The 24,362-nt window shown below is 44.5% G+C and overlaps 1 protein-coding gene across 1 annotated transcript in view; it reads right to left on the bottom strand.

Moving 5' to 3' along the window:
- LOC146358471 (sodium channel protein type 2 subunit alpha-like) overlaps positions 1 to 24,362 on the bottom strand; it is a 124,857-nt gene that overhangs the window by 59,303 nt on the left and 41,192 nt on the right. The window contains 11 exon segments of the mRNA XM_084811886.1: positions 1,735 to 2,082; positions 3,207 to 3,500; positions 4,984 to 5,190; positions 7,618 to 7,759; positions 8,359 to 8,422; positions 10,467 to 10,739; positions 11,671 to 11,824; positions 11,827 to 11,956; positions 12,467 to 12,595; positions 14,155 to 14,244; positions 19,768 to 19,886. Coding sequence (XP_084668012.1) covers positions 1,735 to 2,082; positions 3,207 to 3,500; positions 4,984 to 5,190; positions 7,618 to 7,759; positions 8,359 to 8,422; positions 10,467 to 10,739; positions 11,671 to 11,824; positions 11,827 to 11,956; positions 12,467 to 12,595; positions 14,155 to 14,244; positions 19,768 to 19,886 — 1,950 coding nt within the window.

The raw sequence follows: 24,362 nt of genomic DNA, 5'->3' as shown, positions 1-24,362 counted from the left end.
GCTCTTCTCTGTAGTTTAAGAAGGTTAGTTCTGTGTTTACAGATATTCTCATATTTTTACTTGGCTCTAGCCCTATTTAAGAGGGGCATAAACACTGTAGGGGGTGTGGGGCCATGCCCTCAATGTGCCCATGTACACTGGCCATGCCCCTTCCATGCTTGGCCTTCACGCATTGAGTACAATAGTTTGAAAGGAGGTTCTATACATGTCCAGCTGAATGTGCTTAGAATCCTCCCCCAAACCAGCAATCGTGCACCATCAGAATTCCCAATCACAAGGACGCTGAACACACTGGGAATGGAGGGGGTGGGGCCAGCACACATGGGGATGTTGGGGTGGGACTGGTGTGCATGTCCCTGCCCCCCCCATATTTTGTGCCCTCATGCATTCTTTGGAATGCCTGAATAGGGCTACAGCAGGGGTGCAGAACCTCTTTCGACCCAAGGAACAAATTCCATTTCAGGGAAGCTCTCGGGGACCGCATTCCAGCGGCGGGGAGGCAAAGCCTAAAGAGGTGAGGCTATGATGTGATGTATTTTATATGCAAAGCTTATTTCAAGCTTATTTAAAATGTTATTTCAAGATGTTTTCATTTTAATAATTCTAACTACTAACGTCAGTTAGTGATTACTGTATTCTTATGTATGTTTTTGTAAGTTTTGTAACTTGGTTTTGTGCTGCTACAGTCTAAGGACTAATGCAATAAATGTTAGTCATTCAAGAGGTGGGGTCAAAAATACAAAAAGATACCAGCATGTTGTAGCTTAAAGCTCTTACTGTCAGTAACTAAGCTCTAGGAGTGACATTTCAACCTTTTAGAATGGGGGTGGGGGAAATGGCACAAAAAAACCATAGGTGGTTGGGAGGAAAAGAAGGTGGAGCCAGGGGAAGGGGGCATAGCCTTTTGGGGAACCCCAGAGGGGTGGTGTCATGGTTCCTTTGTCACCCCGATCCTTCACAATCAACACATTCCAGGAAACTTCAGGCTAACACTACTTTATTAGTTAGGACTAGCTTCTTTACAAATGCAGATTCTAGGAAACTCTCAGACCACAATGAACCAGCTAATCCACTCATCTATAAATATCAACAGAGGAGACGAAGTGGAAGTTAGAGAAGTTGCCAGCAGTCTGGGCAAGAACTTCACAGCCAGATTCGCTTCGCGGGGATGCCCCTCCCTTATGGTGGCTCCCTCCTTCGTTGGCTTTCACGAGTGGCCAACCTGGCAGAGCGTCTGAGCCCTGCCAGTAACTTTTCTTGCTTTGCTCTGCGACGGACCCTAGTATTCCTTAAGTAATGCCCCTCACCCTCCTCCGAAACTTGAGTTCTCATGATGGAGGAATGGGGGAGCTGTTCTGGCTGGGCCATCTGTGTGTCAAGGTCTTGGGAAGAAAGCCTCACTATATCTGGGCTCACTAGGGATGGTGCCTCTCTCTGTTCTTGCGGTTCCCATTCTGATTTTGAATCTGATCTACCAGTCATCTCCACATGCTCAGATTCATTCCTGCCAGGTGGACTGGGATCCCAGGAGGGTTGGACTTGGCCACAGAGCCTAAGGTTCTGTGCCCCCCAGGCTACAGTTTCAGATTATTTGGATTTACACAGAAGACATTTGTAGCTTGTCCTACTGAGTACTCATGAGGGATTTCATTCCAGGAAACAGTGGCTACAGTGCAAAAAGGGCTGGCATGGCTTGCACAACTTCCCATCAGTGGCTGCTCTATCTATGATTACCTCTGGCAGAAGCTGCCCAGTGGGTGACATCAGAGCAGGAGGCCCACCAACTAAGGAAACCACCCCATTGCAGTCCACGGTGCTGTGCATCTTCCCGTTGGCCGGAAGCACAGGGACCACCCTGGACGACCGGCTGGCCTGGCTGACGTTGCTGTTGCGCCGCTCACTGTGTCTGTGTGGAACGAAGAGAGAATCTCTCCTGCTCTCATTGTCTTCGAAGGTGCTGTGCTCGTCGTCAGCAAAGTCATTTTCCGATCCTATATCCTTTGTCCGGCCTCTGAAGCTGAAAAGACTTGCTTTGCTGCTGCGCCTTGGGGAAAAGAGGGATCCGCGGATGCTCAGCAAAGACTGTGAGGAAACGCAAGAAGGCAACCCAAGGTCAGAAACACCCATAAGCCACATACAAGAAGATGATGGAAAAGTGGAAGAAATCCTAAGTGTGGTGAAATGATGGTGTCGTGAGGCTCTTCCCACCACCACCCAACTTACAAAGGAAATGATGGAACACAGATGCTTTGGGCACATGAATGATCTCCATTAATATTCACCACAAAATACTAAATATTTATTAAATAACTCTACTTAATCACAGCAAAAGGCTCTGCTTAGTAGAACTGTTTATCGTAGTTTTGCATTCTGTATAAGATGGATCATAAATGAATAAAACCACAGCTAGCCATTGCTCAGCCCCATCCTTGCATTGTCTTCAGGGGCAGCGTCAGGGTTGGCATCGCTGGGTGCCAGCCGAGGCCCCTGCTTCAGCAGGTGGGGCCCACTTCATTTCCCCTGGAGCTCTCTAGTCTTGCTGCTCCTTCTCCTTGCTGTTGCTGCCTTGTTCACCTTCCCTGTCTGAGCAAGCACGCAGTGAGTGGACCACTGCATGTCTTGTACTCTCCCTCTGGGAGAGGAATTGGACTGGGCCCAGAGGGAGAGGCAAGTGAACAGATAGCAGCAAAGGTGGTCAGGAGGGTGAGGTGGGTGCATGCAGAGGACTTGGCTCAAAGACCCTCCAAGACATGGAACCAGGACTAATTGGCTTGCATGCTTGGTTAGATATATACATGTTTGCTTCAACTTCCCTGCCAGGCACCTGATCAATGTGCCTTGCTGGAAAGGTGTTCCTTGTGGTAACTACCACTACTTGATAAATGCCTCCCTGCGCACTGTTCTACACATCAGATGAACACATACCAGGAAGTAATTAAGTGAAAACATGAAGGGAGAAGAGGGAGTTAGAGAAAAGGTACATGAACCCCAGATTCAGCTGTGTAGCATCAAACCATCATTTTAGCTTAATGTGAGGTGACCCAGAGTCTCATGGCACCAAAATGTAGAAGGGATCAGTGGACCTTCTTAAAAAATCAAACACACAAACAACCCTTCTGAATGCACATATCTGTGGGAGGCTGACCACTTTCCAATTGGACCAATAGTAGTTGTTGCGCAAGCAGACCAAGATGCCTTCTCCATACCTGGTGTGGGGAAGAGAACCTTTTCTCATATGTCAGTCTGTTCCCTTCAATGGAGAATCGAAAGCCTTTCCTCCGGATGCTGTCCTCAGATTCAGATTTTTGAAATTTGTCTTCATCCTTTTCATCTCCTTCAGACTGTTCCCTCTGTTTCCTTTTTTTCCGCCGGTTCCTCCTCTCTTTAGCACTCTTTGAACTCAGCTTCGATGTCGCTGAAGAGCTCTCCGAGAACCCTCCTACACCACCAACTTCACTGAACTCTCTAGACTCCCCCGTTGCAGCGGCTAAAGCGGCTGCCTGTTGTGTGACAGAGTTAAATACATTGAAAATGTACAATACTAATCTGTTAATACTATTATTGGGGTTTCTTTTCAAAAGCAGATGAATTTGAAGTTCATTACACTAATCCTATGTTCCAGGGGAAGAAAACTGAGCTTACAGAACAATTGTGCAGGTTTAAAACGCTAAGAAGTATTCCAGGACCTCACCAAATTTACCTCAGCGTGGCAGTTTCAGTCCTGGAGCACGACATTTTGCTGCAAGAAGCCGAGCTCAAATGGTACTGCCTGCTCCTCTCAGGGCTGGCCCTACAATTAGGCAGAGTGAGGCAGCTGCATCACTCAGCAGAGTGGCAGCAGTCCCCCCCCCCCGAAATTCCCTAAGTTAGTATGCCCTTTTCCCCCTAATCAATCCTACTGCCTTCAGCTACAGTGGAGGATGTTGTCCCATCACTAGTGTTGAAGTAAGATTCAACTGCAGGTCAAATCTGTAAATGGAATGGGGGGGGAGGCACCATTTTGTCCTTTGGGCCAGCCCTGCCTCCTCTCCCGGCTGCTAGGGCTAACGTTTCTAATGTTTTGTTGCAAAATTCAGACACCAGTTCCTGGCTATATCTATCTGTCCCTCATGCTGTCATCAGAAGCAGGTCACTTCACCCTGCTGCCCTGGCCAGGTTTACTCTAGCACTGTTGAGTCTCACTTGAGGAATGTTTCCTCTTTCTTTGTTGGTGAGAAAAAAAAGGTGGGTCTACCCAACTGTGTTGGGAACCAGGCCCTCATCCAGCACGCTGGAATCACATTCTTCCTTGGAAAGCCACTCACTAGAGAGGGAGAAAGAGATACCAAGAATATATTTCTCTTCTCTTGCTTCACAAGGCAGTCCTACTGGGAGCATAACCCAGAGCAAAAAAGGCTGAACAGGTACTGAATCTGGCCCAGCGAAACAGGTGGGAGAAAGAGGGACAGGAGTCCCTTTGTCCTGTCTTACTAATCAGCATGGAAAGGAAAGTGAAATGCCTATTCCTGTGTCCAAGGCTGGGCCTCACAGCCAGTTCTTTTTAACAGAATGGGCAATGTGTGCAAAATTAAATAAGGCCAAATTAGATTTCTGTTTTAGTGCAGTGTAGAAAATACACTTCATATTTGATTATCCCTAACCACATTTCCACCCCCTGGGAGAGGCACACTTTAGTCATTTGAGACTCATGGACAGAAGGAATAGAGCTCTTAACTCAGCTCTGTCTAAGCCCTATAAATTTTGCCTGAAGGAATTACATATTATAGTGTTCTCCCTGCTCCAATGGGCCCACTGTGCTTCTTATTTGGGTATGCGTATGCCCAATCCCACTACCCAGCAGCCATCTTGAAATGTTTCAAGCTCAAATATGACTGATGGTAAGCAGGTAAGAGCATCTCAATATGATATGGCAAAATGCTGGTTTTACATCCTGTCTGAGCAGAGGACAAAAACCTAAGAGACTGTATTCCACCATCACGCAACCTGAGCTTCTTCTTGTTGTTTTTTCAGCTGTTCCAGCATCTGCTGAAACTCTGCCTCTTTCTGCTCTGCCTCTTCCATGGTGGCTTGATTCTGCTCTTCATAGGCCATGGCGACAACAGCCAGGATCAGGTTGATCAGGTAGAAAGAGCCCAGGAAAATCACCAGAACAAAAAAGATCATGTATGTTTTGCCAGCCGCTCGCAAAGTCTACAAAATAAAATAAAATAAAAAATGTCATAACATTCCTATGAAATGTATTGGCCTCCCTTATAATGATAGTGTAGTGTTGTGCTCCATAAGACGGGCATTGCCCATCATCCTCATTAGCAGTGGTTATTTTATTCTGAATTCATGTACAGTCATATGCTGGTCATATATGTCATACATGTGAACTATATGTGCAAGTTCACATGTGATTCTGTGTAATGAACATGAGGTTGCTGTATTAGCCACTGCATTCTTCTTTATTGAAAGTCACTTCTCCTTCATCCCTGATCTTAAAAAGAAGGAAGGGAGTAGGAGCAGCCCACTTCTGAACATGAAATTGTCCCCCTGCATAGTTTAGTTCTCTCGGCACCCGGAATAGAAAGTCAAGGTCTTACACAGTCATTCTTCAAGGTATCACTGATTTGATTTGCAGCAGCCACAGCTGCTGGTTACTGGCCAAAGTGGCACAAATAATATAGTTATTTCTCTACTGTGCAACTTTATGGCTGACACTGGCGGGGACATTTTGTAAAATAGTCGGGTCGCATTTCTCCCTCTTAATTCCTAGAATAACCAGTGAGGTAAGCAAGAGTGCTGACCACACACTGAAAGTACCAGCATGGTTGGAACACCACAGGATCTTGTGGACACAGCCATGGGATGCCAGTTAATGCTCCCCACTCCAATGCCATCTCCTCTTATTCCACTAACACCTATGCTTGCCATTTCTTTCTCACTTCCTTCCTTCTCCTTCCTGTTCCATCCTGCCTATCATCTTACTTGTGAGCATTCTCGGTCGAGGCCATTCCAGATCTACATTCTGTACAGCAAGGGTGCTGAAATCCTTTCAGCCTGAGGACTGAATTCAGTTAAGGGAAGCTCTTGGAGGCCACATTCCAGGGCCAAATGCAGATGGGCAGGGGGCTAAAGGCAAAAGGGACATGGCCCAAATACTAAAGATATCAGCATATTGTAGCTTAAAGCACCTATTGCCAGGAACTCTGCCTTAGGAGAGGCATTTCAACCTTTTAGAATGGTAGGAAAGCATACAAAAGCTGGGAAACCACCAAAAAAATTGGCAGTCAGGGGAACGAGGAAGGGCCGTGGCCATCTAGGGAAGCCCAGAGGGCCAGATTAAGATGCCAAGCAGGACAGATTTGGCCTGCGGGCCTGAGGTTCAACACTGCTGCTGTAGAGCCTACTATACCAGTGATGTTCAATCTTTTTGTAGAGTCTACTACACCAGTGATGTTCAATCTTTTTGGCAGGGGCACCAAAGATAAGAATAACGGATAAATAGGGATGGACAGGTGCCCCTCCCATCCAGGTTCTCTGGGTGCCCACCCAGCCCCTGCCCCTGCTCAAGCCCCATGCCTGCTTACCGAGCTGCCTGAACTTACCCAGGCCCCGTCTGCCTCTACCATGATTGCCATGTGTTTTTTTTCAAAACATGGCAATTGCAATACTGTACACATAGACTTCTATGCAAAATGGCACCATGAATCTCCCATATACGCAAGATTCACAGCGCCATTTTACGTATAAGTCTACGTGTACAGTATTGCTATGTTTTTTCAAAACATGGTGATGGTGACGGAGGTGGACGAGGCCCAGGTAAGTTGCAGGCGGCTTGGTGAGCGCGGGAAGGGGGGCGAGCAAGGACCTAGGCGCGACAGGGGCATAGGCAGTCCACTGGAATCCCAGAGCGAGACGGGCACCCACACCATCCCTGTGTATAAGAAAATGCCAGCATACATATGCAACCCCCTTTGCCAGGGGGTGTTTTGCATCTAGTCTACAGGGCCACAGGAAAGGGTGCAGAGTGCATGCTTTGCACGCAAAGGGCCCCAGCTTCGATCTCCAGTTTAAAGGGTCTCAGGTAGCAGGGTTGCCACTCAGCATAAACAATACAAGGCTATATGGACCAATGGTCTGACCCAGTATACGGTAGCTTCCTGTGTTCATATGGGACAGGCAGGTCAGAAAACAAGCCTGATTTTATGCTATAGCCAGGCCCAGGGGCTCCCCTGTTCATAAGCATGAAGGCAACCAACCCTGCAGACAATGCCATTCGGGCCTACACTTGCCTTCCCCAATATAGTGCCCTCCAGAAGTTTAGTACTAAACTCCTATCACCCCTAACCATTGCCCATGCCGACTGGGGCAAGTGGAAGCCGTAGTCCAAAACACTGGGAGGGCTCTACATTGGCAAAGGCTGCCCTGTCCTGCTAGCACTAAATCTACTACATAGTATTTGATGTTCTTTGACTGACTTGAACACACAACGGTATGCTTCTGGAATCTGCCACATAGTTAACAGAGCCTGGCTTCCTTTGTAATATGCTCAAGTACTTTCGACTGTAAGTTGCTCTATAAAGTTCAAGCTCCGTACTACTGCTGGAACTCCCTGTTTATAAAGACCCTCACCAGTTGGTAAAGATTTTCCCAGTAGTCCTGAGTCATCAGCCGAAAGAGTGACAAGAAGGCCCAGCTGAAGGTATCAAAACTTGTATAGCCATAGTTGGGGTTTCTACCAGCTTTGACACACATATATCCTTCTGGACATTGGCTAGAAAAAGGGGAAAAAAAGTTTGCCATTTTTAAAAGATTTATCCTAATCAATGTTTGCTTTACTACAGGCTGATGCCTGAGCAAGTGGTGTTTCAATTTTCAGTAGGATGAAAATGCTTTGCAATACGGTGAAACAATTCAAGAAAGCCAATTGCATGCAAAGGTCTACAGAGTCAAAGCTTTTTCAAAATTAACTGGAAACTTAGCCAAATCCTTAGCACACCATCCGAAAGTGTTACCCTATAAGCTTACTATGTTTTAACATAAAGCCTAGAGAGAAGGAAAAGTCTCCCTTTGATCTTAGAAATGCTTCTCAAGTTTGAATAATAAATTGTGAGATGTGCGCGTTGGGGGGGATATTACTCTAACACATGATCTTCAGGGGAATACATGTCGAATATAGTCTCCCCCCATCCCATCCCCTTCATTTATCCCATACATGTAGATGGTGACATTCAAATAGCACATTTCTGGCCCCAAAAAGTTAAGAGATTTGAAATGCTGTAGAGATTAAAGGAAAAGTTAAATTGTGCAGCCTTAATCATCACCACTGCACCCACTATCTATACAACACAATAAAACAGACCATTCTCTCACCCTGCGTCTGAGCTGTTGCCACATAGCAAAGCATCATTTTGTCCTTCCAAGAAGTAAAAGTGATCTGTTCAGAAAGATAGATGGATAACATTTAATTGCACTGACAGTAACTATTTGAATTAACTAACTAACTAACTAACTAACTAACTAATGAGTCTTCTGGCACCTTAAAGCCTAATCAATTTGTTATGGCATCAACTCTCATGGACTAGAGCCTACTTCATCAGATGCAATCAGTCATGCATCTGGTAAAATGATCTCTGATCCATGAAAGCTTATGCTTCAACAAATTGGTTAGTCTTTAAGGTCCCATAAGACACTTGGCTGGTTTTGTTCCAACACACCAACATGGCTGCCCCTCTAGAATTTGTCACTGCCTGAACAACCTAAACATAATGGGTGAAATCCAGTGGTGTCCATCTGCCAAAGGAATAGAACCATTGGTGGAATCAATTCCTCCTTCTCCTGCGGGCCCCCCAAATCTGCTTTGGAGGGTGGAAGGAGGGTACATGGGGGAACAGGGGGAGGAGAGGGAGGGAAAGTCCCATTACACAACTGGAAGTCCACTTGTGCAATGCTGGATGTTACCCAATAAGATACAAGATGTAATTTATAAATATAATAAGTATGGTTGATATCCCCAAAGTGTAAGTTTGTCCTTAGTAAACCCCCATAGCAGTTTGCTGCCAAACTTTTGCTGTAAAAGATGATATTCTTATTATCAATAGTACTAATAAATACTGATAAAACACCTACGTTTTTCTAAGTGCTGTACAGATATTAAAAGATGCTACAGAAGGAAAAAGGAATGGAGAGGGAAGAGGAAACAAAGTATGTGTAACTTCGGATTGCAGTGTACTTCATGTTAACTTAGCTACAGTACAAAATCAGGGAGACAAATTCATTCCAGGTAATCAGCACACTGAACTGTACTGATGTGGCTAATGACAGAAATGGCCTTGGGATGATGCATTGGTGATTCATTCCTCCCATGAGTAGAGGTTGTACAACCCGCAAGGAGACACCAGATGGGTAAATACATAGGCAATCTGCATTATTTTGAAACAGTGAGACAATTAAACCTACTGGGGCAAATGCATTTTCTTAATTCAATAATGTCAGCACAAAGGACTTGTATCAACTATGGCATCCAGGTCAGCACAGATACGGGTGATTTTATCTGCAAAGTGTTGCACAAATTGGCCACAACGGGCTACTGAGAGAGCTCCACTGGGCAACTCTATGCAGATGCAGTGACGATGGAGAAGAACACTTTCTTGACCACCGTGTAGGCCTTTCAAAAGGCCCTACGCTGTGTTTGGTTGGAGTTGTTCCGAGTTCTGAGTTTTCCCACCAACCTCACTCTAGTCGCCATCCCACCAGGTAGCTCTTTTTTGGCTCAACTCAAAAGGAGAGGACACTCAGGAGTGATCATACCAGCAGCCCAGGCCATTTCCCCATTCCAGAGGTCAACCAGAGCTTCATCGCCTGCTGAACGGCAGGAAAATCCCCAAGAGCCATCAAAGAACCATTCAGATCCATCAACTTCCTGGGGCAGACCATCTTAATTAGCCCACTGCACCTACAGGGGCTCTGACTCCCAGTGAAGCTCTAAACCCCACCAGTAGTGAAGTGTCTGTGGCAACAGAACTACAGAAAGTTCCCCTACATGCAGATCACCATCATCCCACCCAGCACAGAAAACCAGATCCAAGGTGTAACTCCAAGCCCACCCCTGAGACCACCCCAGCTAGCTCAGGAAGGGAGATTGCTGGGCAGTGGGACAGAAACAGAATCCCTATTATGTCCCGAATACCCACCTTCAGATACACACACTTGAAACTGGAAGACTCTGGGACAGGGCAACTGATCAGGGGATCAGAATCTAATTTGACTCTCTACTATAGAGACATCAACATGTCATGCTAGCCCTACCAGAGATAATACAGAGTCCTAAGACTATGGTTAATAGTCAATGGTACTTGTTAAAGAGTGACAAGTGCAGTCTAGGCTATGCTGCAAAATTTTAGTGCATATCAACAACAATCCACGTGTGATCAGCAAAACATTTAAAACCTTAAAAAGTCAACAATGTCACCAGCCCTTACTGTCATCACTGACGTAGTCATCCCAGTTAAACGTGGTCACAGTTGTATTAATAAAGGTACCATTTTCTCCCATTGTGCTATTGAAGTAGGAAGTTATGTTTATCTCAAAAGTAGAATTGTCTGGTGGCCAAATGAGGCATTTATGCCTCAAGTTCCCCATGAAAAGCTGGAGCCCTATTAGGGCAAATACACTCAGACAAAACACAGTCAGGATCATGACATCCGAGAGCTTCTTCACTGACTGAATGAGGGCTCCCACAATCGTCTTCAGGCCTGCAAGGAGAAAGGGTGATTTATTACAACGTCACGCACTAAAAGTACGGCATGTCGTGTGAACGTGCTCGATTTAGGTAACATTTCATGCAGAATGACAACGAAATGATTGTATTCGTGACAGTTCCATGAAAAGCCTGATTGCCTATGAACATGAATGAGAAGCTGTTAGGTGTATGCTGATTTGAAATTGTGTGTGGAAATAAAATAGATATCTCACAATATATATGTGTAATATATAATCAGAGAAACCTTGCCTAAGCAAAAATGTGATTTCGCTCTCCATGCTCTATTTCAGGCCTATGTAGAAAAGTATACTGCTTTGTTTGGCTGGTGTCTCTTGCCCAAACCATTATTGCAGAATCAGTTTTTATAATGTTCAACAACATGAATAACTTTATGTTAGATATTTTAATGATACTGAATTCAGTTTTATTTAATAAAACAGGCGATGGCTTGGAGAAGAAAGACACCTTTTAGAAAATCCCCATGCACGGCCCATGCTATCTTTCATGTTCTGCGTATCTTTAAAAATTAAAAAACCACCACCACACACACAGAGCAAATTCAAAGTTTTAGTTTGAAGTGCCTGCAACAAATGGTAAAATTTGCATCAATATGAAAGCCTTAGTACACTGATATTTAATTTAAAAGTAGAAAGCTCGATGTCATAAGATGCAAACCATATAGCCACTTACTGCAAATGTCTCATGCAAGAATCTGTTAAACTCAAAGGCTGATTTGGAAACAAAATCAAGCGACAATATTTAAAAAGCAAAGAATCCCATTTCACTGAAAACAAAGTTTTCGATTCCTGCTTTTTATTTTTTGCTTATACTGTGCAGCAAGCAGCATGGCTTAGGCTTAAAATATGATTTCATCTTCAATGGAGTTTTTAAAAGTCAGCCTCCATGTTTAACCTAGCTCTCACCTGGAATGACTGATATTGTTTTCAATGCCCGGAGAACTCTGAATGTTCTCAACGCTGAGACATTGCCCAGGTCCACAAACTCTGTCACATATCTGTAATAGGGGAGTTCACACACAAACACAATGACAACACACAGAAAACAGTTGGAGATACACAAGGGGCCTGGCACTTTGTCAAACCACTCCACTTCTTACCTGGGATTACAGAAATAGTTTTCAAAGCTCTCAATACTCTGAAAGTTCGAAGAGCTGAAACATTGCCTAGGTTTACAAATTCTGTTACATACCTGTAGAATTAAATCACAGTTATTCAGAATTGAGGCAGAGCTGAAGCTAATTACTTGGGGTCTTTCATCAAGACCTCATCCCCTTTTGCTGCATTTGCTTGTGTTCATTAATATGCTTTCCTGACCTTCAAATTAAATGTAAATGTCAGTGAGCAAATCACATTGCTTCTTTTTTTAAAAAAAAATTAAAAACCCAACTAATTTGGGAACTTGAGAGCCTGCTTCCATTCTGATGAACAGAAAGAAGACAAAATATGAAATTAGCTCATTTTAGCTTATTTTAAGAGGGTTTCCCAGAGTTAGTTGCAGACATACTGCTCTGGGTCTGCAGCACAAGCTTATTCTGGGATACTAAAAATAAATAATACTACTAATAAAAAAAGAGGATATTTATTATAACAGGAAACTCTTCCTACAGGTTCTTCCTGCCAAATAAGATTTCAGTTTGAGGTTATTATCAACTAACAAGCCCTATTCAATATTGTAAAAAAAATCAAACCAAAAACTTACGCAAATGTAATGACCGTGAAGTCAAGCCAGTTCCATGGGTCTCGAAGAAAAGTGAAACCTTCTAAACAGAAGCCCCTTGCGAGAATTTTTATTAGTGATTCAAAGGTATAAATTCCAGTGAATGTGTATCTGAAGAAAATATCAGGGTAAAAGTTAATATAAAACAAATAGTAATAATTTTAACACAATATTCACAATTAAAACAACAAACGCAGGGGAGGAAGATGAAAGAAGTCTAAAATAAAACAGCAAACAATCACCCGGTTCGCACAGTCATCGCAGACCACTGTCGCTTATTTAACCCAGCCTATGGGCTGTTTTAGGGTTGCGGGTGGTTTGCTAACCACGCCAAAACCCCACCCTCACTGAGTTCGGATGTCATGAGAAGCTGTGGTTGCAGCTTGAATATTCAAAATGGCTGCCCACGCATACTGCAGCCCATTGCATCTTAAATAAGCCACGGTGGGCTGTGGCATGTGTGGGTGGCCATTTTGAATGGCCACCCTTCTAGATTATCATCTATGGGAGAAGCTCATGTCTTATCCCACTGGAACACAATGGGCTGGTTTGCATGATCAAGCAGCCCACCGTGGTTTAAATAAGCCACGGTGGGCTGCTTGATCATGCAAACCGGCCCAATGTATTCCAATGGGATAAGGCATGATGAGTTCCTCCCATAGATGATAATCCAGAAGCGCAAAAAGCAAATATGAACCAGAGCTGATCTATAAACTATGCTCACTATGCCCAGCCCACACATACACAAAGTGAGAGGGGATCCAAATCAAACATTAAGGGAAGGAGAAGCTGCTTGTCATCTTCCTTTGACCTTTGCTTATTTGTCTCCTTAGTGGTTAATTTTCCTTATCAGCCCCCCCCCCCCCCGTTCTAGGAAAGGTAGCCACTGAGAGAGAAATGGCATGAAACAATGTGCAAAGAAGGATGGGTGGCTGCTTCTATTTACCTGCATGTTTGACTGCAATCTGCTTCAGCTTTTCTCTGCCTGTTGGCGGAGAAGCCTTCAGAATTATCAGCCGGCAGACAAAGGTTTATTTCCATTGGTGAGCTCAATGTGAATCCTGGTTCTCATTCATGCATCCACTTGTTGGCCTTTGATGTAACATCTGAAGGCACCATTCTACTGGATGCTATATTAGAAATTAGCTTCTGACACCATTCCTACATTTTCAGTGCCCTCTGAACTGGGCAATGGCATGGAGCTGGGGAGAAGTAGTGAAAGAGACTGCAGTTCCAGACCATCTAATTCCACTCCAGATATCGATATTCGGAAGCTATTATGGGACTGGCCTTTGAAGAACATAGATTACACTGGACAATACAGAACAGAAATTAGGCGCTGTCCTCAGGTCCATGCCTCACAATATGTTTTTAGGTATAACCTAAGACAGCCTTCCCCAGCCTGGTGCCCTCCAGTTATTTTGGACCTTGTAACATATGTGTGTTATATTAAGTAATGTGCTTGCATTGTTACGTGTAGCCCAGGTAAGTTAGGGTTAATAGAGTGTTAGAGAGTGAGTGAATGGTGGGATGGGCTTGTGTGTGTGTGAGAGAGGGGAGGATTCTCAGGATTCTGGCTTGCCACCAGGACATGCCACTTGGATGACTGTTTACAGAGACATGCACAAAGTATTCATTAATACATTGAATGATAATTAAATTTGACTTACTCTACATTCTTTGTCCATTCCGGAGGGTTACTCATGGTCATAAATACACAGTTGGTTAAAATAGTGCACATAATAAGCATGCTGAATAATGTATGTTTTAGTTAAGGAACAAATACTTGAGAACATTATAAGAACTGTCACATCAACAATCCATTCTGGCTTATTTCCAGTATCATTAATCTTTGCTATGTTTCCATGACGCCCAGAGAACCTCTCAAAACTTTCTTATATGTTGCTGTATAACTTAAAGGGAACAGATGGACAATCAAACAAACTTTCCGAAATATAAAGAAATAAAAGTGATTTTTTTTAACATCCAAAAAAGCCATTTTACTTCTGGATTAAAATTTTAAAAAAAGTTGTTTGAGGCACATATGGATGGTCAGTATAATACCAGGATGCAAATGTAAGCTGACAAAGACATGAATGGTAATGACCAGCTTCAAGCATTCGTGTGCTTTGCAAACTGGTCAGCAACCAGGGCTTCTAAATGATGCTTCAGATTGATATCGGGCAGTAAACGGAAAATGCAGCGGTCAGCTGAAGATCTACTGGATGCTATAGGGTTGAACCAAAGCACCCTTAGGTTTTGTTGTTGTTCAGTTGTTGTGTCCGACTCTTCATGACCCCATGGACCATAGCACGGCAGGCCTTCGTGTCCTCCGCTCTCTCCCGGAGTGTGCTCAGGTTCATATTTATTGCATCGGTGATTCTATCTAGCCATCTCATCCTCTGCCGTCCCCTTCTCCTTTTGCCTTCAATCTTTCCCAGCATCAGGGTCTTACCATTTACTAAAACACACTAATAATAATACTGAATTATTCATGCCAGCTGGCAATTGGGTTCAAATGTAGATCAAAATTTTGCCTCTTTTACACTGATCTAGGGGTTGTTGTTGTTGTTCAGTCGTTAAGTCGTGTCCAACTCTTCGTGACCCCATGGACCATAGCACGCCAGGCCTTCCTGTCCTCCACTCTCTCCCGGAGTGTGCTCAAGTTCATATTCATTGCATCAGTGATGCTATCTAGCCATCTCATCCTCTGCTGTCCCCTTCTCCTTTTGCCTTCAATCTTTCCCAGCATCAGGGTCTTTTCCAGTGAGTTTTCTCTTCACATTAGGTGGCCAAAATATTTGAGCTTCAGTTTCAGTATCTGTCGATCTAGGGGTGGGTTTCCTAATACTTTGAAAATGTGGGAAAATTCCAAAATAAGAGGCATCTTGCAAAAATTATGGAGCAGGGCCATAGCTCAGTGGCAGAGCACCTGCTCTGCATGGAAATGGTCCCAGGTTCAATCCCCAGCATCTCCAGATAGGGCTGAGAAAGGCTTCTCTCTGAGCCCCAGGAGAGGAGAGCCCTTGCCAGTCAGCGTAGCTGACAATCCTGAGCTAGATAACTAGGGGCGCAATCCTATGCATGTTTAGACAGAGAAAAGGCCTACAATTCCCAGCATGCCCCAGCCAGCCATGCCAGCTGGGGTATGCTGGGAGTTGTAGGTCTTTTCTCTGTCTAAACATGCACAGGATTACGCCCTAGAGGTCTGACTTGGTGTAGGACAGCTTCTTATCATGTTCTTATATTCTGTCAGTTTTTCAAGATTGGGAGTGGGGCAAACCTTTCACCCTGGGGGCTGAATTCAATTTTGGACAAGCTCTCAGGGGACCACATTCCAGTGGTGGGTGGGCCTGGAGGCAAAGGGGGCATGGCAAAGGGCAAAAGGGGTGGGCCAGAACCACAAAAAAATGCCAGCATGTTGTATAGCTTAAAGCTCTCACTGGCAGAAACTAAGTCTTGGGAGAGGCATTTCAACTTTTTAGAATAGGGAAAAACTGCACCCATGCTGGGAAGTCACTGAATGGTCAGTGGTTGGGGGGAGGGGGGTGGGTCCAGGGGGTGTGGCCATCTGGGGAAGGCTGGATTGGGACTCTGAGCCAGAGGTTCCCCACCCCTGCTCGAGATACTCCTGGTGCGGAAGCTATATCAAGCTAATAATTCTTGCCTCTTTGGAGAGACAGAACGGAACATCTGGCCGGCTTCAGCATAGCGCCATTGTTGTCCAGAGATGGCCAGCCAGTGGAGGCTGGTGGCTCTGATGTCAGTGGGGCAGTTATTCTGTCAGTCAGAACTCTAAAGGAGCTGTCCAAGCTGCAAAGCTCCTTTAGAATTCTGACTGGTTCTGAGTGAAACCCAGAGTGGATTCACCGCCTCACTGACAATGGAGCCACCAGCCTCTACTGCTGCCAGCAGAGGCTTACAGAAGTTGCAGCATATGGGAAATCTAGGCTGCCTCCCAGAGAGAGGAAACTAGCCCATGTGGAAGATGAGAACAAGACTAAACAAGACCCACCCAGAAAATGGCTCTGGGTTTATTTACCCCTAACACTGAGCAGAGCTTGTTCCCCTCACTATCACAATAAAAACCCTCCTCTCCATCCTTCAAATAGTATAAAACTTAAAGGTACACACACACACACACACACAAACATATACTGCTAGTGCAATGGAAATGATAGGCACTAAATGGCCACAGGATGGCACCATAAACTAAGAAATTTTTCGAGGGGCTTCACTTTAATTCAAAGGTTATATATCTATATTACACTTGCATCACACCCTTCCGGCAGGGAGCTCGGAGCAGTATATAAATGACTCTCAGGACAGACCCCAGATCTGTTTAGCATTTGTGATAGAAATTCTTCAGACCACTCAGGTTTTGACAGATGTTTTCACTGCGATGATTCTTAAGAATAAAGGTACTGTTGGTGCTTCTGCCTAGGACCATGGATTCAAGGTCTCCTCTGGTTATTTGTCAGGAAGGAAAAGATTGGAACTGGAACTGCATCTCCAGCTCCTCCAATAAAAGAATCCTGGCCTTTGTCCTTCTGTGATGCTTCCATTACACCCCCTGCAAGCCTGCTCCAATCACCACACAAAGTATAACTATGATGCAAATCAAGAATTGCCTTGAATCAACATAGAATGGAATGAGGCTATGTATGGCTGGCTGAGAAATATTGGGAGTTGTAGGACGTTTTTCAGGGGAGGCTGGTGGATCCAATTTTGGTGGGGTAGAGATTGCATTCCGGGTTTTACCCACAACCAGCCAGGAGTCTAAAGGAGCTATCCAAGGTGCTAGACCTTTTTGGGGGGATAGTCCAGCACCTTGGATAGCTCCTTTAGACTCCTGGCTGGTTGTAAGGAAAACTCAGAATGGAATCTTGGCCCCACCAGAGTTGGATCCACCAGCCTCCCATGACTTTTTTCTGTCCAAACATGCATAGGATTGCACCCTTAAAGGTGGCTTTGAAAGCTATACTAATGTAAAGTTGGGAGCAATGCTGTACACACATTGCCTGGGAGTAAGTCCCATTGAACTCAATGGAACTTACTTCTGAGTAGACATGTATATGATTACAGTATTAGTCACTTAGATTAGAAACAAACATAGAAATTATATTCCTGGCATTCCAAAAGTTCATTCAACTGGCAGGTCCATACTTCCTATCGTGTATATTTGTTGCTTGCTAACTTTACTATTCACCCTGTTGCACGATGCCTTTAGCAAAGGAAAATCTTCTGTTTATAACACATTTACCTCACACTTTCTCCAAAGAGCTTAGAGTGGCATTTTAACCTCTCAACAACCCTGTGCTGTAGATCAGACTTGGAGAAACTGACTTGCCTGTGACCACTTATGATCTGAGTGAAGATCTTAACGTGACTGTCTTACAGCCTCTGCATCACAAACGGCTCTACATTTCTGTAACTAAGAGTCCATGTTGAAACGTTTCTCACATGTTTCAAGATTATCAATTAAAATGTTATAGTTTGCAATCCGAATGAAATTTTGTAAGTCACACCAGCTTTGTAAGATGCATTAGCTTCTACGGAAACAAGAAAAACTGTTTTGACAAATGGAAAAACTGTTTTGACATATGGAATGCTTATATTATGTGTGCATACGGGTGTGCGTGCGTGCGTGTATACGCACACAAAAGGACACACATATATGTACAGTGATGGAGAGAACATAAGCTACATTTTTCTAAGAGGTTGTCACAATGTAATTGGCAGTCCTGAGTCTAGATACAATTGTTTGGGGGTTGCATTATACATAGGACCACGTATATGGCTGCAATCTACCAAGCACACGTGCTCTACAACCTTCATTTTAATAGAGGCCAAGTAGGACCTTCAATCAAGAATGAACACAGAATACATCTGTGAAAGTTTGAGGCCTACAGAGGCAAAGGAAAAAACATCAGGCTTAGAGGCCTGGAGTTTTCTGTTGGGAGGGGGTAACTCTGAGAGGAGTAGTTCCATTTCCCCAGTTAAGAGTCAGTATCATTTCTCCACTTAAGTTTCATTTCTTCAGGTTTGAAACAGTACTTCCGGTTTTGAGAGAGCAAGGTATATAAAGAGAGCAAGAGAGCCAGTAACAGCAGAGACACAGCCAGAGCCTGAAGTGAGAGCAGAATCTGAAGAGTGAGCATGAAGAAGTAGCCCAGAAAAGCCTAAGGACAGTCAGGCTAAAGGAACTTGCATTTTGCAACTTTTATTTTCTTTTAAGGCTTTTTGTATCACTCATCTCCATTGTGTAAATACCTTTAATTGTGATTGTTTGCTTTAAATCTACTAGTAAACTGTTGTGGTTAAACCCTGTGTCTAGAGTGTCAGTCACCCCACATCTACAGCCTAAACCCCACATTACTGGGAAGGGGAAGTTTAAAAGAAGGAAGATGGAACTCTTAAGGAGCAAGAGATTCTTAAGAAGTTGCTCAGGGGTCCAGGTCATAAGGCAAACCTTGGCAGCATCCCATGTTACACATCAGAGCTGAGTTTCTCTGCGTAGCAGTCACAATATGTCTGGACCACTTAAGGTTTCAAATGCAAAGCATCTCTGTTACAATACTACTCGTCCGAGAGCAGCAGCAAAACCCTAACCATGGAACCTCAGCACACTGCAAGAGATTGTGGGGGATGTTTTCGGGGGCATGCTCAGTTTATGTTGGATGGGCTCACCACTGCCCCACATGAATTGAGAAACTCCTCCTGATGGGCCTCACACTGCCCCACACAAACTGAAAGCTAGACATACAGCACACCCAACATTTCCCCTGCAGCTGTGGATTGCAGGGAAGAGTTATTGTGGACAAGCTTGTCTGAGGAAGCTTGTCCTCCACTATTGGTCTCATTAAGGACTCCCTGATCAGCTTCCCATGAACCTTAGGTAAAAGACACAAGCCACTGGTGTAAGATAATGAGCTTGCAGTAAAAAAACAAAATGAAAAAGAGGGAATGAGGAAAGGAGCGATACAGATACAAGAAAAGAGTAAGTGAGAAAATGAGGAGCAAAGTTAAAGAAACTGGTGTGGGGAGAGGATATTTAGCATCTCATTTGAAAGCCCTGCCCTCCAATAATGAGTAGAGAGCAGCAGCTGCAGAAATGGAGAAGAGGGGGAAAGAAGAAATGTACAGGAAAAAGCAGGAGATAAGGTGACCAAGACATGTAGTTCTTGGAGTCTCTGGGACGGAATGTCTGCAAATAATGAAAATACCAAAAAGCGAATGAGCATTATTTCACTTGTCGTAAACCAACCACTTGAAAAGGATATGAATGTACCAAAATTTTAATAGCTATTTTTCTAAGAGGGTTGAAAGGAGTTAACATGTACACGGCAGAAGTGGCACTGAATCGGAAGATCGCCTTCCCTCTATTCAATACTATAAATGTCTGGAAGAAAAAGGAAGACAGAATGGAGAAAACATGGTATTTAGAGCATGCAACATTGACCTGGGTATCACTCAGACTCTATCACACATACAGATAGAAAGGCCTGGTTAAAGAGCAGTGTACATGTACGAACAGAGGCCTCCTGGTCTTGTCTGGTCCTTTTCACATAACACTGTGACTTCCAGATTGCTATTCAGCCAGTCAGGTGCTAGCTAAGACTCATTCTCAAGGCTTTCTCCTATGTGCAGACAGACATATACAACCAACTCTGCAGTGTATACATTTGCACAGAGTTCTTCCCACTCATTAGCAAGCAGTGGATTCTGGCTGGGATCCAAGGCCAGTGTCGGTGGTAGGCATGGTTGGGCACCTGACAAGGGCCCTCATCCCAGCAGGGGCCCATGGACAAGAGCCCCCCGGGGTTACTCCTCCTCACCTTTGCAACCTACTTATTCACCTGCCTCTTGCTCTGACCCAGACACTGGTGGTAGTGAGGAGAAGGAGTGGTAGGTGCCACTGCCCACTTACTCACTGGCTTTCTGTTTGACAAGCAAGTGGGAGCAATGATGAGAAAAAGGAGGAGGAGCAATAGCAGCTGGTGACCATGGTGATGAGAAGGTAGACTCACTGAGGGAGGGGCCCCATTGGGGGTGTCTTGTCCAAGGGTCCTCCAGATCCCAGAGCTGGCACTGCTGGATACAGCTGTTTTGCTTCCTTCTACAGCTGTGACTGTAGACCAGCTTCTCACCAAGACAGTGCTGGAGGTGTGTTGGATCTAACAGCCCCAGCCACTCAGCAGTTTCTTTCCAATACCCTCACCCTATTCAGAGTCAGGTGCATAAGAACTTAAGAGCATAAGAAGAGTAACGCTAGATCAGACCAAGGGTCCATCTGGTCCAGCATTCACACAGTGGCCAACCAGCTGTCCATGGGAAACCCACAAGTAGAACATGAGTGCAGCTGCACCCAGGTCCATTGAGATCACTGGGCTTCAGCAGGCTTAGCTTTGTATAGGATTGCGGCCATAGCACTCTTCCAGGTCAAGTAAAGATAAGAAGATTAACCCTTCTCCTTCTAGGAGGACATGGCTCTCAGCAGCTAGAAAGCGTAGGTTCATGATTCACACATGTGAACCTACTTGCAGTTTGTTTGCGTGTACCCAGGTACAGGGGTCCCATAAGGAAAGCCCTGCGTATAAACTGGTGCTCTGCGTTCATGCTTCTGCTGCAGTTTTCGTTGCCTTAATTGCACTTCTTGGAAACCGCTTAGGAACTATCTCTGTGCAGTATCTATTTGCACAGGACGCTTTTCCAGCTACTCATGGACAGGCAGGAGGGATCGATCACATGGAAGTCATACACCTGTGTGAACCAGCCCTAACGTCAGTTCAGGTGGCCAGTTTCATGAAGTGGTGGAGCCCCAGAGGAGTGACTTTTCTGAGCAGCATGCACATGTGTGTGTCTGAGTGTTACTGGTGATCCGAATGCTCTGACATACAGGCTTCATACGTTTTCAATGAAATGTTTCAAGCACCCAATTTTGCAAAGTGTCCAGTAAATTCAACAGACCAGTCATCACCCTGGGATGGCTTTGGTATACCAGATATCAAGTCAAACAGGTTGCCTAAGTAACCTCCTATTTTGAGAGGAGACATTAAGCATGAGGCTAAATAGTGCTACCAGCAAACTGGGCCTCTTGCTGTAGTAGAGAAATGCTCTGGGAATGTTGCATTGTGAACAGCATTCTGGTCCCTGTTCTGAGTGCCTGTAAAATTCCTCAGAGCTCAGAATATGGCCTTTCTTTCATTATCACATGACAAAGGAAGCTGTGGTTGTGTTCTTCATTAAGAGAAAAAATTTAAAACATGGCTAGTCTACACAGAAGGGAGAACAGAATGAAGGTTAGGCCTGTTATCTACTGAAGGGGTGGGCTGAAGGTGTCCAGGTGTTTTGGACTTCAACTCCTAGAAGCCTCTGCCAGCTCAGCAATGGTCAGGCATGCTGGAAGTTGAAGTCCAAAACATCTGGAGATCTACTTTCTGCTCAGCTCTGATCTACCGTGCAGAATTATCAGGATAGGTGAGATGTGTTGGCTGATAAAGGGCCTTAGCTCAGTGGTAGAGCACCTGCTTTACATGCAATTAAAAAATAAATAAATCCCGGGTTCAACCATTGGCACCTCTAGATATGGCTGGGAAAGACCCTAGTCTGAAACCCTGGATAACCACTGCCAGTCAATGTGGACAATACTAAGCCAGATGGACCAATGGTCTGAATTGGTATAAGGCAACCTTCTATGTTCCTAACATGTATAAACTGGTCATCTCTATCAAGCTGTCAAGTGGTGTGGAGAATTCCACCACATCCCAACACTTGATCTGAGGTGAATAAAGTAAAGCAATCACAGACCAATCACATCAGACTACCTGGCAAGCTGGTCCTCGTAATTTCCCTGACAAGTTGTAAGGAGAATTCTATGACTTCCCTGTCTCCCCCACCTTACGATCAAGTGTGGGAGCATATTGCGATCCTCTTCACTGCCTGGCAAGGACAATGCAGAGTGCCAGCCATCTACACACTCTGTGGTAATTCGGTACACAGCAGCTACACTTAAATTCACTCTCATGATTCCCCCCAGCCATGTCCTGAAAAGCAGTAGGTGTTAATCTAAAGACATGGCCGCCACACAAGACATGGCTTTGGGTGTACAACAGGCCCTGTTTTTACGGCAGCCTGTATGGCAGCTGCCCTTTCAAAAATGGTGGGCCTGAGTGTAGGTAGAGCAGTATAGCATTTGGTCAGAACAGAAGGGCGCCAAGAGGTGGAATAAACATATTCCAATATTAAGGCCAGTGGTGCAGTTAGGTAATTTTAGACTCTGAAATTAGCTGTCTTATGGGGCCCCTCCTCTTTACGGCGTAATGTGTGTTACTACTTCAAAGTGTGGTAAACCAGTGCGGCTGCATTTGGGCCCTCCCCTTGCTCATTCTGCTGAGGGGGGCCCTGGACCTCTGCCCCAGAGTCCTGTCCTGATGGCACCACTGATTACCAGCCCCTCATCCCTGTACCTCCTGAGCCCTTTTAATGCCTAAAAACAGCTTCCTGCAGATAAGTGGAGGCTGGTGGCTCTGATGTCAGTGGGGCTGTGAATCCTCTCTGGGTTTTAGTCAGAACCAGTTAGAACTCTAAAGGAGCTGCCCAAGATGCTGAATCCTATTCCTAAAATAGGTTCAGCTCCTTGGATAGCTCCATTAGAGCTCTGCCTGGTTCTAACTGAAACCCAGAGCAGATTCACAGTCCCACTGACATCGGAGCCACCAGCCTCCACTGCTGCAGATGTACTAGAGTAGAAAAAAAGAACTTTAGGCAGCTGGTCAGCTCGCAGTTGTATGTGATTATTAACAGTGCCATCCTATGCAAGTGTACTCAGAAATAGCTGCTACTGCATTATTCTCTAGTTGCACTTACTAGCATACTCCCTGGTAAATGTCTTTAGGGTTGCAGCCTAAATCCTATTGCAGTCATATTTGATTCATTAGGGTGCTAGTGTTTAGCTTATTTATCTCAAGCCGCATATAAAACCTTAAATCCTCATTAGAATTATTCGTGGAATCAGCCTGTATTTTTTAATAGGAGAGAGAGGGAATGGATTGGTTAGGCTGAGTCTGTTACATTTTCAAAGTTATTGCCTTCCGATATATTATTTATTACATTAAAATATGAATGGTTAGGTCTCATTCATTATAACTATTTAAGGTCAAAGTACATCACAAACTCAAATCATAAAAATTTCGTTGTTTTTACTATCACTTACTATAGGAAGTACTTGGATATTAGTCTTTCACCCACAAAGAGTAGATGCTTGAATAGCTATAATGGCTGTTTTCCTTTCAGGCTGCCAAAATTGCAAGTAATGTTCCTCTGCCAGGTTTTGGCAGTTGCTAACACATTTATTCCTCCTATTTCAGTCTATTTTTTATGAATTGCTTATGCTCGCTCAACACTTAGCCATCTATAACTATCAAACAATAATTTGTATTTTATTCGCAATTCTCTCGTAGTAGTTGCACCACTTTTTTAAAAAATTGCTTTCTCATTTACAATGTGGGAGGGAGGAACCCCTGAGTTAAATCTTTACATCAAATACTTAGTCTAGAAGCCTTGCCTTTTTATTTCAGTAAGCTGTAAACCTCTCTAAGCCTCATTGTGGTTGGGATGAAGCGCATATTTGGGGGAGAAGTATGACTTCCTCTAGAGGCTCCACTTTTGTTGGGGCTGTGAATCCATTCTAGATTTCACTCAGAACCAGCCAAAACTCTAAAGGAGCTATCCAAGGTGCTGAACCTGCTTTGGGGAGGTTCAGCGCCTTGGACAGCTCCTTTGGAAACTTTCCCTCTGATCTGGAGACAGCCATGATGTGACCATTTATGCTCGTTGGCTCTGTGAAGGGCCAGCAACACTGTACATCTCCCTGAGG

This window comes from Heloderma suspectum, chromosome 1 (genome assembly GCF_057233095.1).
Source record: "Heloderma suspectum isolate Gila_16-S chromosome 1, 16-S_ref, whole genome shotgun sequence".
NCBI classification, from domain to species: domain Eukaryota; kingdom Metazoa; phylum Chordata; class Lepidosauria; order Squamata; family Helodermatidae; genus Heloderma; species Heloderma suspectum.
Note: the sequence above shows the minus strand (reverse complement) of the source record. Positions and strands in the feature narration are given on the sequence as shown.